Below are 13,318 nucleotides of genomic sequence, written 5' to 3'. Positions count from 1 at the left end.
TAATTAAGGTTTGTACATTTTTTAGACATCATGCTATTGCACACTTAATAGACTACAATATAGAATAAAATTATATTTATATGTACTAGGAAACCGAAAAATTCATGACTTGCTCTATGACGATATTCACTTTATTGCCATGGTCAGCAATCTGCAGGGTCTGCCTGAAAATGAGTCAAAACAGCACCGAGAATGGAGTTCCCTTAGCCTGCTAAAACTCACTGTAACTTCAAAGCTCATTGGTATGGAATGTGCCAAAAACCCAAACCAAACAAAACCCCACCAAACCTGTGTGGGAAAGGTGGCATTTTGAGTTCTGCCTCTGAGGTTTCTAAGTGCCTGCTGCCTACCAAACACCTCCTGGGGAAAGGTGACCAAGCAGAAGGACTCTCGGTTCGGATTTGTAAAGGGCAAATGCATTTAAATCAGGCAAATGATGAAGCTTTTGTTTAGTTTTTTTGTTTGAAAGCAAGGTGAGGTCACTGTGTCTGACATCCATGATGCTACCAAATTGAAAAGTGCTTCAAATTGAATGCCCTTCAACTTTACTGTGCTCAATGCCTGGTTCCAACAGGCCCCAAAGGCCAAGTTCTCATCCATTTAAGAGAAGATGTTGATTCTCAGGAAGGCGTTAGTGAAAGGAAGAGAACACGATGTTCAAGGCCAAGTTTTTGTGTTTTCCCCCTTCTTTCTGTTATACTTGGAAAAAAGAAAAGGGCAGATTCAACATGAATGAGCAGAGGGGAGTGACAAGGCAGCACTCTGAAAATGCTTATGGATCTTTTTAAAGGAGAGCAGCATTTGTGCAGAATCATGTGGCTAGAGCTACTGCATGGTTACCAAGCTCAGCCTCTGCCAGCTGGTGAGAGCCCAGATGTGGAGGGGAAGCCCCCAGCAGGTTTCTCTTCCACACTGAAGTCACCAGCTAGTGACTCAGAGCAATGGGGAAACGCAAGTTGAGGAGAGGAAGTTGGGAGAGGGGTGAGGTGGGGAGAATAGTGGGAATGTGGAGGGGTGGTGGTGGTGGTGAAAACAGGACAATAGTCGGGATGTGACCGGATGAGGAGGGGACTGCCCTCCTAAGAGAAATGGAGCAAATGGAAGCACTTTCAGGGACACACCCTTTGCAGCTGCATCTGGTTCCAGTCCCAGCACTGCCCCTCATTACTGTGTGTGCCCTTGGACAATTGACTTAACCAGGGGGAGTCTTAATCTCCTGCCCACCTCTCAGGCTTCTTTTGAGACTCAGCTGATAGATGTGGGTAGCAATCCCAACAGGGAGTGAGGCGAATGAAAGTGGACACGTGTAAAGAGCCTAGCATGTCTTTAAGTACTGAGGCTTCTGCATGGCGGTGGCTGCACAAAGCATGAAACAACAGCAAAGCCCTGAGAAAGATGTGGCTCCCGGGGCTCCCCAAGTCCCCACCCACACACAGGGCCGCTCACATCACTCCTGCACAGAGGGAGGGCCATCCCGGCATGAGAAGCTCCCCTGGCCATCCTCAGGGTTTGCAAGAACCTTCCTCGTCCCTCCCACTCATTCTGCAGGCCCTGGCTGTGTGCCTGCCTGCTCACCAGAGGCACAGCTGGCGCAGAACAGCCCCGGGAACTGAGGCCGGTCCTCCGGCCTGTCTCAGACCTGCGCCTGCCGCGTGCAGCTCACTTAGCGGAGTGCCTGCCCACGGTCCGTGCCCAGTAAATGGCCACGTTACAATGATGACAGTCAGACCACGGCCGTGCCCTCCCTTTGGAGAGATCTACATGTATTATAATATTTCTTATATCGTATCTCATCCTCCCCTCCACATCTAGCTACTTTCCATTTCTTTAATCACTTTCAACAAAACTTTCAAAAGATTTGTTTGCCCTTATATTCACTGTCTCCATTTCTTTCCCTCTTATTCTCACCCTCTAGTCAGGCTTTTTCTACCACTATTCCACTGACGGGGGAACTAATGACCGACCAACATGTTAATTAAAATATTGACCAATTCTCAGGGCCCCTTCCTCGTCCCCAGCAGTCTGTTTTGGCACAGCGCCTATAGGGCTCCTTTGAAAACCTGGGTCAGATCAGGACACTCCTCTGCCTCCCCTCACCCACCCCCACGGCTCCATCTCCCAATTGGAGGAAAAATCAAAGTTCCCACAGGCCCTGAATGGCAGGTCACCCCCCTCCTCTATCTTTTCTCTGACCTTGCCTCCTAATGCTCTCCCTCTGAGCACACTGCTGCCCTTCGTTCTGTTCCTCAGGCACAGCAGGCCTCCCCCAGCCCAGGCTGTGCCCCAGCAGCCGCCTCTGTGTGCCATGCTCTTGCCTCAAATACCCACAGCGCTTCTCTCTCCTCCTCCGAATCTCTGCTCAGATGCTGCCTTCTCAGCAAGGCCCCCCCTCACCACCCTATTGAAACACCACTCTACCCCCTGGCACACTTTATTCCACTTTCCTGCCTTCTCTCAGCAGCAATTATGCCAGCACTAAAATACACATTCTCTGAGGGCAGGAACTTCCTGTTTTGTTCATTGGTGTAACCTTCATAGGTAGAACAGTGCCTGGCACATAATGGGTGTCCAGGAGACTCTTGTTGAGAGGATGTAGGCACGAATGAATGGTTCATAGAGGGCACACAGGCCCCAGAGCGACTCACAGGCCCAGCTGGAACTCCTGGACACCCTCTGGGGGAGGCTCCCTGGTGATGGCATAGACCAGTCAGTGCGTGATCTGAAGGGCATGGGTGCCATGAGGCCACTCTGTCTATCCCCTTCCTCTGAGCTGATTTACACAGACTTCCCTCTGCCATTAACCACAACCCCTAAGGAAAGAGGTTGCACCGCTCTGGGCCAGCCACACCACGCCTTCCTCTGTACCACCCGCTGGCAATGCTGCCATTGGCTCAGTGGGCCACAAGCTCTATGTTTGAATAGATTCCCCTTTTCCATCGCAGGGAAAGGAACAAGCACCTCCAGGATGAAAGGGACATACGTTTTCAGGTAAGTGCCCGGTGCCCCCTCCTCTGGGGAAAGACAAGGACTGTGGTTTGGGGTCTGCTTGCTCCTTTCTGTGTGGCAGGACCATGGCATTTGCTTTTTAGAAAATAATAAAAATGCAGGGGACCTCCTGGGTGACAGTGTGTTAATTTCCCATGAAGTCACACACTTCCCTCTTGGCATAACAAGGCAAATAATGGGGAGGGTCACGCGTTTCTCGGATGCAGAAATGGTAGCTCTGTCCCTGAGATGACGCAGTTGAAATGTCATGATCACTTTACACCACAATGCTCACAGCGTTTTTCTTCATTAAAATTTTTATCTCTTGATGAAAAATTTGCATTTTAATTCAAAATGTATACTTTACAATTCACATAGTAGATTTTTATGAGCAATGTTTTTACCCTGTGGGGACTCCTGCTTCTCCAGACCTGAGCACAATGCTTACACATTTCCCCAAATAACATGAAATTCTATTTTTATTTAAAATCTTCCCTTTGGGCTGCATTAAACAAAATCTAGGATCCCACGTCCCCCTGCTTTCTTCCCTCTTAGACAGCAGCTGTTGGATGCTCTCAAGGGAAGAAAAATGGTGGCAGGACTGATTGATGTGGGTTTTTAATTATTAGAATGATCACACCATGAAGTTCATGTGTGTCCTTCCTTGGGCAAGTTATTTGCCTCCTTGAACCATGGCCCTGCCTACCTCATCAGGAAAGGGAATCCTTATTCTTTATTTTCCCCCCAAATGGTAGGAATTTTTGAGAAAAACTTTTGGAAAGAGGAGGTCTTGCACTTGGCTGAACAGTGGCCTAAATGCAGGCGGCAAGGGGCAGCTAGTTTGCCCTGAATGAAGGGCGCCCGGTTTATAACTGCGAATCCTGGAGGGACCTTGTTCCACCGTTTCTTTTCCATCACTGACTGGCAGCAAACACCTCTGCGCCACCTGAGCAAGGCTTCAGCCTACATGTGTGTTTGATGATGATAATGGTTATTATTTTAGAAGTAACTCTGCATTTATTTTAAAACTTCCAACCAAATGTCATCCTAATCCCTTGACCTTGCTTTCCCTCACCTGCCAAACTCATTTTGCTTTGAAAAGGAAATGGGCTTAAGAAAGAGGGATACAAATTATGTTAATTCTGGGTAATAATTAAAGATTAATTTGGAATCATTATAGTCATACTTGCAGAGGCCCTGGGAGTCCTGCCACTCCCCCCGCCTCCCCTCTTAAGGATCATCAGGAATCATGGGGATGGCTGGTTAATGAGAGATTCCTTTAGGGACTGTTAGAGAGCATTGACAAAGAGGGTGCAAGCCCCCACCCCACCCAGGCTCTTCGTTACAGATGTGTGAGCCATTTATCCACAGCCAGCTCCCTCCCACAAAAGGTTTGAAATACCCTATGCTAGCTTAGTAGCTGTGGACAGGGGCTGGGTGAACTGATCCTCTGGGCTGTTCTCTTTCTTATGTCTGAGGCTTTGGGAATACCTGCAACTGGAGCCACACGGAGAGTGTGATTTAAAGAGGCAGAGTCTTTTCTGTCCATAAGCAGTCTTCCTATGCTTTCCACATTTAGCTCCTCTTACTTGTGCTCTTGCAAATGATCAATAGTCCTGTGAAGGGCAATATCGTGGACCCCAGGCTCTAAACTGTGTGTTGGCTCATTTGATTAGGTTATTAAACAGGAAGTGGAGGGATTCTGGTGAAAATGCCAGCGGGGAGACCAGAACGTCACTTGCTTATTCAGAGTTTTGTCTAAAGCCTGACCTATGAGGTGGGAAAGTTGAGCCCTTTCTGCTCAAACATTGGGACAAACTGGCAGGCATGGATCTGAGGGCCTTTTGTGTTTCTGCAGAAAGATAAGGCAGCCAAAGCAAACACAGCTGCTGCCAAGGCAAGCTGGAAACAGAGATCTGGCTCTGTGATAGGCAAATATATGGACGGCAGAGGGATCCTTAGAAGGTAAGTTGTCCTCTATTTGTTCACTCGTTGTCTGTTCGTTGGTCTTGTACTCCTTGGGAGCAGGCCCCGAGCCTGTGCTGTGCTGAGTACAGACTAACCCTCGAGAAGTGGCACTGGTGGAGAAGCCTGGGGTCAGCTGTGCTCACTCCCCTTGAATCTTGGAGGACATATCCCTTCCTGTTCTCACATCCAAGGAGGAGCCGGTGCAGAGCAAGCCCAAAGGACAGGCCATTGTCTTTTCTGTCCCTCCCGTTCTGTCCGGTGTGTGCCTGCAGAGAGGGACTGGGTCAGTGCTATAGATCAGCAGAGGAGCGAGAACAAGAGAGGTCAGGGACAGAGATGGAGGGTGTGGCCTGACGATGCCCAGTTGTCAGTTGAGCAGAATGGATACACTTGGTTTTTCAGGCACATGACTATTTGGGCTCTGAAGGGCAATGAAAGTGTTCTATGGAATCTCTAATAGTTGAACTCCTTCACAGACAAGAATAGGTCCTGTGCTTGACTGATTCCTTTCAATGATTCATATTTAATTAACTCAAAGATGACATATTTTGTTCCTGTTGGATAACACATAATTGCATCCCCAAAGGAGGGGTTTGTTGTTTATTCAGAGACCAGCCAATCCCCTTCTTCTTCTTCTTGTTGGCATGTGCTCCATCCACATTGATGGCCAGAGAGAGGTAGAGGCAGCTGGATCCCTGAGTATTAGATCTGGGGAGAAAGTGTGCGAACTTGCTCATCTAGGAGACACTGAGGACAGCACGCAGGCAATGCCAGGTGGGCAAAGGGAGGTGGCTCTGGGCTGTCAGTCAGCTGATGAGTCAAGTCTCTGGACCTAATCATTGTGAATTTCTAAGTATCTGAACAGTGAGATACAATTTTGGAGCTAAGTTTGTGCAATAATAGTTGGCCTGTTGGTTCCTCAGAACCGAATCTATTCATTGATTGATTCAGTCAATAAGCATTTACCAATTCCCTCCTCTGTAGTAGATAGTCTTTTGAGTTCTGTGAAGATTCCAAAGATAAATTAGACATGAGTCCTGCCATTAATGTCTATTATCGAGTGCCTGCTAAGTGCAAAATACTGTGCTGTGTGCTGGGTGTAAAAACAGTGGTGAGCAAACAGGCTCTGAGGCCACTTCCCCCTGACTGACTTGCAGGGTCACTGGAAGAGAAAGGGAAAGGAAGGAGAGGCAGGTCGAGATACCCTGGCTTCCTTCGACCCAAAGCCCGTGCTCTAGTGGGCAGCTGCCTCTGAGCCAGGAGACATCTGGCTAGTGGGGACATACAGCTAGTTAGAGCTGGCCTTGGGACCAGAGTGGAGGCTATCTGATTGTTAACCCAGGATGCTTTATTTATGCTCCTTTCTTCACACAGTTTTCTTCTCTATCAGCATTTCTCACAACTTGTAAAAATGTGTTTAGTTGTGTCATTATTGCTTTAGCCCCTCCACTAAGCTGAGCATTCCTCAAGGACAGGGGATGTGTCCATTTGTTCATGACTGTGACATTAGCTTAATACCTGGTAGATCATCATTATTACCTTCACTGTCATCACCATCATCACCTTCATCATCACCTTCATCAGCATCACCTTCACCATCACTTTCATCACATTCACCATCAGGCACTTGTATAAGTGTCTTGAGTGAATGAACTAAACAATGCTGGATCTGGTTTTCCCTTACCCGGAACTCTGTGCCCCCAAGGTGTGGTGCTCTTTTGTCATCTGTCAGAAAAGCTATATGGCTTCCATATTGATACATTTTACCATTTGCTTCCCCCTCTTCTTTCTTCTCCACCCCAAAACAGCCAGTCAGAGGAGGAGGAAGATGTGTTTGGCATGCTGAGGAGGAGAAGCTCCCTGGGCCTGAGTGGGTATCCCCTTACAGAAGAGGAGCCAGGAGCCAGGGAGCCAGGGGCTGAGGGTCCACTCCCCCGGGCACTCCGCAGAATCATCTCCATTGAAGAAGACCCCCTGCCCCAGCTCCTGGATGGCAGCTTTGAGCGGCCACTGAGCAAATGCCCAGAAGAGGAGGAGGTCTCCGACCAGGGGGTGGAAGGACAAAGCCAGCAGGCCCAACCTTCTCAGCTAGAACTCATACCCACATCTCCCCGAGGGCAGCCTGTTGGGAAAGAAGCTCTGTCTAAGGTAAGGGCACGTCGCACCTTGGTTTTAGAGGTCACTCCTATGCCATGCCCCGAAGGCAGCTTAGGAAATCAGATGTGACTGGTCTCACGATTCACTATATTTGTGTCCTTCAAATACTACCTGTCCCTGCTTAGCTGAGTGTCTTGGGGGAGACTCAGGAGTCCTGGTAAATTCTCCTTATAAACTCTGATGTTTGCCCTATTCCCTACCCTATGCTCTTTTCTGATTCAGCGAAAGGCTCCAATCCCATGTCCCACCTGAACTCCCCACCAGGTCTTCCTCTAAACTGTGGGGAGAAGGAGGCCATATGAACCATCTTCCTCTGGCTCATAGTGATGATGTTCCACACCTTGTTTGTGACCTAAGCCTAGGAATAGGCTCCTTGAGCCTTGACCCCTCCACATGACCCTCCAAAGCAGCTTTAGAAATGGCCCTGGCAGTGTGAAAGAGGCTCCTCCCTGCACACCAGGCCAGCCCTTTAGAATTGAGCCCTTGCCACCTTGAGCATTTCCATGGCTGTATTAGCAGGTGTGACAGGAAGACTTCTCTGGCCACCGTGCAGGGACGTGTGGTATCAGTTATCACCCTTGGGTCTGGATTAAGATTCATGCCTATGTGTCACTCCTCTGAAGGGTGGAATAGTGGAGGCCCAGGCCCCAGGGAGGATGGAGAAGTGGTGGCACCCACTGGTGGGGCCCCTTCACCTACCTGTCCTTCCACAACCCTGTCAGCGCTATTCATGTAGGCATTGGGCACAGATGGGGTTTTTAGTACCCCATGCTTTCCCCACAAATGTGAAAGAAATGTCAAGAGGCCAGCAGTAGAGGGATAAGGCTAAGCATTGTGTCTGCTATGGCATTTGATCCTTGCAGTCATCTGATGAGGCTTTGGAGATGTATTCTTCCTTCTGGCAGACTGGGAAGTCAAGTCCAAAGGGGTGCAGCCTGGCCCAGACTTCTCCCTCTGCTCTCACACATTGAGGCTCCACCAGGTTGGATGCCTTCCAGCTGGGGACAGAAACTGCCGCAACGAGGAAATACGATCCACCAGCAGCCACAGCAGCCTCAGCAGAGGCTCTGCTCCGCGGAAGGTGGCATGAGGCAGGCCCTTCGAGCCAGGCTGCTGAGCCAGAAACTGTGCAACCTTTCAGGACAGTAGATTGATAGCAGGAATCGTGAACTTACAAATACCATGTCCTTTGAACCAGCACTTCTCCTTCTAGCAATCTTTTCTCAGGAAATAACCAAAGTCAGACAAAGATTTAATGCAAGAATATAAGTGTATATTAGCAAACAGGAAAATCTAATAGGACATAAACTATAGCATATTAATTCAGTAGAATATTACACTGCTGTTAAAAATAACATTTAGCCCTAACCGGTTTGGCTCAGTGGATAGAGCGTCGGTCTGCGGACTGAAAGGGTCCCAGGTTCGATTCCGGTCAAGGGCATGTACCTTGGTTGCGGGCACATACCCAGTAGGGAGTGTGCAGGAGGCAGCTGATCGATGTTTCTCTCTCATCAATGTTTCTAACTCTCTCTCCCTCTCCCTTCCTCTCTGTAAAAAAAATCAATAAAATATATTTAAAACAACATTTAAAAAATAGTGAACCAGAGAAATATTTATAATTTAGTAATATAAGAAAATAATAAAATTATAATATCTCAAGTCACTCTATAAAACATATGTTCATTCATCTTTATAGAAAAAAAGCCTGGAAGAAATGCATTTGAACATGAGTAGTGACCACAGCAGGGCAGTAGGGTAGATTATAATTATTATTTTCCTCCCTACTTTTCTGTTTTTCCTAATTCTAAAAAAAAAAAAAAAAAAATTAGTTTTATTTTTAAACTAATAAAAGGAAGGAGATGAGCAGACCTTTCTCCAGTTCTCTTGCCCCAAACCAGTTGGCTCACTGTGGATTAGCCCCAGAAGGGACATGGTTAAGTGCGTGAACACGGAGTAGGAGTTTGCTGCACCTGGGAGGTGTGTCCTGCCGCTGCTGAACAATCAATAAATGTGTTTATCTTCTTTGGCCTGAAAAACAATAGTGTTCTGTCCCATGGTGGGGGTGGGCACAGGGCTAATGTCAGGCACAGCCCCTGCAGCCGGGACTGCTCCCCCTGCCCTGGGCTTCTCATGCTTCCCCCTCACCTGGGCCTGAGGACACAGATGCTGCTCTGAGCTTTAGTCTCAAACAAATTACAGGGAGACAGAGGCTGAGCAGACACTGGCAGAGAGCCCATACCCTTGGCATTGCAAGAGTAAAGAAAACGGGGCAGGGGGCATAGTTTTTGAGTGTGGAGCATTTTTTTTCTTTAAGTTTAAATTCCTGAAATTGACCTTGAATTCCCACTTAAGTGCTGCATGGAATTGATTTCTCCCCAAAAAGCTGTTAGTGGCTTTTCTCTGATACTCAAGTACTGCTAAGATCTGTTGCCACTCCATTATAGTATTTGCTCGATGACAGAAGCTAATTCCCCCAAATCCACTTCTAAATTGATTCCAAAGAGTTTCCTCACCTAGGCCAGCAGTGCTGGGCTGGGTTTGAAGGCAGGATTGGGGGGAATGAGCAAACAGCTCTCCCAAAGGAATGAGGGCTCCGTGGAGAGCAATGACCCTGTGCGGGCAGCAGGTCCTTACTCTGCCTCTCATTCCCTCAGTGTCTAAGCAAGTCCATTCCCCACTGGGCTTCAGCATCCCAGACGAATGGGCAGTGGGCTCAGCCCCAGCCCTCCTGCTGCTGGGCAGGGCAGGAGGAGCAGCAGTGCTGGGGGATTTGAACACTCTGCCAGTGGCCTGGTGTTAGGATTTCCCAGTCTACGAAGGGGAGACTGTCTTGCCTTTGTTCCCAGGGCAAATGGGGATCCTGGATGGAAGCTGATGAGATAGGACAGAAGAGCAAAGGGCAGGGAGGCAAGAGTATCCCCGTCAGTCCAGGCTTTCAATGAAAGGGCAGAAGCAAGAGCCCTACCCCAGCCTGGGCTGTCTCTGGCCCTGTGACAAAGATGTCTTTTTTCTATCTCCCCTCCTCCCTTTCTATCTCCTTATCCCCCCTTTCACCACCCCTGCCTCTGCTTTAAGCCCAGCTCAGGGTGTCTGCTGGGTGGATCCTGGCTCTCCTCCCTGCTCTCCGAGCACTTGGAACATTGTGCTGAGATTGTCTGTTTACACGCCTGTCCCCTTCTTTCCACCACAAGCCAGGCCTCCTCCTCATCCCTGCATCATAGTAGGCAGACTACAGGTGCTGGTTGAATGAATGTCCCTCTTCCCCTTGCTGATGCCCTGAGCCCAAAGCTACCTGCATCTGTGGCTGGGCGGTCTCCTGGTGCCAGTGTGGAGGCCAGGTCCCCACTGTCCCCTGCACACCATAGGGATGGGAGAAGGGCAGGTGGTGGCAGGAGCAGGGCTAGCACCCAGACTGTCCGCCGTCCACAGGAGGAAGGCGCCCTCTCCACCCCAGACCGGCTCTTCAAGATTGTGTTTGTGGGCAACTCTGCCGTAGGGAAGACATCCTTCCTGAGGAGATTCTGTGATGACCGGTTCTCCCCGGGCATGACAGCCACTGTGGGTAAGTTCTCGCCCCTAAACTGGGTCCCGCCGCCTCTGGGAAGGGGAGGTTGTGAGAAGGGGGCCGAGGGAGGGACTTGGAGCTCAGTGGGAGCAGCTGTGGGCCCTCAGGGAGGGGAGGCCTGGTCTGCCTGCTCCACAGTGAGGCTGAGCGACAGGTGCAGTCCGTTCCTGCAGAGAGATAGCTGCTAAGCTCACTTCCAGTGGGACAAGACCACCGAAAGCTTCCCATGTCCAGCCTGGGTAGAACTGAAGTTGCGAAAGATGGACTTCGGCCCTTTTACCCCCTCTGAGCCTGTCTCTCTCTTATTGTTTCTTCCCACTTTCAGCAGGGCCCGGAATCTTCATGTTCCTGCTGGGGCTTACTCCCTTTCCCCCTCCCCCGCTCCTGCCACCACAACCCCTCCCCCCGCCATAAGTCAGCTGCTTCCATGCCCTGCCCCTCTCAGTGTGTGTGTGTGTATGTGTGTGTGTGTGTGTGTGTGTGTGAGAGAGAGAGAGAGAGAGAGAGAGAGAGAGAGAGAGAGAGACAGACAGACACAGAGAGAGACACAGAGAGAGAGAGAGAGAGAGACAGAGAGAGAGAGAATAGGAGGGATGGAGGGCAAAGCTCTAGATGCTCTTTTACCCAAAAGATGAGACGACGTTACCCATCCTGCCTCCTGGGCCTGCTGGGTGGCAGCTGGAGTTCACTGGAGAAGCCTGTTAGGCGCAGCTATTAGTGGATGATCATGGCTTAATGTGCTCCCGCTCCTGTGTGATATTTTATTTAGATGGAGGACTTTCTCCCTTCCCCAAAGTTGCTCATTGCATTGGAATATGTGGTGAGACCACAGGCATCTTGACCTTTTTAGCTTTTACCAAGTTGAATCACCCAAACAAAAAATAAGTCCACTGAGTGCCTACTGCATACCATTTAACCACACTGATAAGTCAACTATATTTGAAAATATATGGATATATCTGAATATTTACCATGGGCTTTCATATTCATCATTTCACTCTACCTTCGTACAACCCTGGGAGGCAAGTGTTGTTATCAGCCCAATGGACAGATCAGGAAACTGAGGCCCAGAGAGGGAGGCTTGTCCACATTCCCATCAGCTGGTTGGTGCAGATACTGGCCTCCCCTCTGCCCCCGCACCCCTTCTGTTCCATTCCACAGCGTCCCTAGTAACCTTGAGTTGTGTGTGCTCAGCACCCCATGGGTTTCAAAGACACTTTCCTGGCTCTTTGTCTCTGCTCTGCCACTAACCAGTTATGTGACTCCAGGGGGACATGTTCCCTCTTTGGGCTTCAGTTTTTCTCATCTGAAAAATGAGGGAAATGAACTGGGTCACACAACACTGCTTCCAGGCCATCTTTTACCTTTGGGTGTCTGACAGCTGGCCCCACAAGACAAAACTTTTCTGCCCCAGAGTCCTGACTGGGGAGACTCCATGTTCTTCCTCTCATCCTGAACTGGCCCTTCTTCCAATTTCCTCTACAGATGGGTCTCCTCCCACATGCTTCAGGGTGCCATTCTTCCTGCTGGGCCTGTTCCTGTGGTGTTTTCACATCTGGAATATCCTCCTGTCCCTCCCTTCTGCTCCATTTCACCCCAAAACTGAGAGCACCTCAAGATGAAGGATTGGGACCCTGAAGGGGAGAAGAGCAGAGCTGTGAACCCATCCCAGAAGAGTCTGGCCTTGTCCGCCCTGGAGAAAAGTGGCTGGGAGTGAGCCAGGCGCACCGAGCATGGTGACACAGGGAGCAATGGCTGAGGAGGTGGACCTGAATTCCTGGGAGATCATCAGTGGGGTGGGCCCCCACAAGCCATGGCTCAAGCACAGACATGAGAGGCAGGAGGACAGATTCCAAGCATTTAGGTGCCTCTCCTGTTGAAATCAGGGAATCAGGGTCCATTTACATTTCCAACTGGTGTCCCTAAGATGGAAGTCTCTAAAAAGAGAAAACCAGACTAATTTGCACTTCCCAGGGGGCCAATTATGGAAACACCTACAAGTTAGGTGCAGGAACTGCGGCTCAAATTAGTGTCTCAGCTACACAGCAGGCCTTGCTCTGGTGCACCTGTCAGTAGTACAGTACAGTCATAGAAGCCACCTGACAAATGCTCCTGTAAAGGGACAGAAGAGCCACAGCGTCTTGCCCCTGGAGGGCCAAAGCGGTCCAACCCTAGATTGGAGCTCTAGCCAACCATCTGTCCAGGGCAGCAGCCCCTGAACCATGAACACAGTACAAACAGGGACTCAGCAGCCCCTTAAAGCTCACCTCCATCATCAAAGGGGACTTCCTGGCTTCCCACTGCCTCAAGGGAACATGACTGGTACTCGACTCCTGGCTTGTGCATAATGTAAGTTCTACAGTACAACAGTGTGACTTGAGCACCTGCCTGTACCACTTTAGCACCACATGATTCCTTCACAAACAGGTGTTTGGGTCCTGTGGGTGTCAAAGGATGGTCTTTTAGAACATTGGAGTTCATTTTGTAAATGAGAAGACTGATTATTAGAGGCTAAAGCTCCCGAGAACTCAGGACCCCGAGTCCAGTGTTTTTTTACTGCCCCACATTGAGTCACCGCCCCTGCTTTTCCCAACAGAATGCACTCTGCTCTTTCTTGGCCACCAGTTGGGTTTCTATCCCACT

The 13,318-nt window shown here is 49.5% G+C and overlaps 1 protein-coding gene across 1 annotated transcript in view; it reads left to right on the top strand.

The window, feature by feature from the left end:
- CRACR2A (calcium release activated channel regulator 2A) overlaps positions 1-13,318 on the top strand; it is a 77,737-nt gene that overhangs the window by 45,305 nt on the left and 19,114 nt on the right. The window contains exons 9-12 of the mRNA XM_054719716.1: positions 2,943-2,988; positions 4,844-4,950; positions 6,762-7,101; positions 10,540-10,672. Of these exons, the coding sequence (XP_054575691.1) occupies positions 2,943-2,988; positions 4,844-4,950; positions 6,762-7,101; positions 10,540-10,672 (626 nt within the window). The remainder of the gene's footprint in view (positions 1-2,942; positions 2,989-4,843; positions 4,951-6,761; positions 7,102-10,539; positions 10,673-13,318) is intronic.

Source organism: Eptesicus fuscus, chromosome 7, assembly GCF_027574615.1.
Source record: "Eptesicus fuscus isolate TK198812 chromosome 7, DD_ASM_mEF_20220401, whole genome shotgun sequence".
Taxonomy (NCBI): Eukaryota; Metazoa; Chordata; class Mammalia; order Chiroptera; family Vespertilionidae; genus Eptesicus; species Eptesicus fuscus.
The sequence above is the reverse complement of the archived record's forward strand: the minus strand, read 5'-3'. Positions and strand labels throughout refer to the sequence as shown.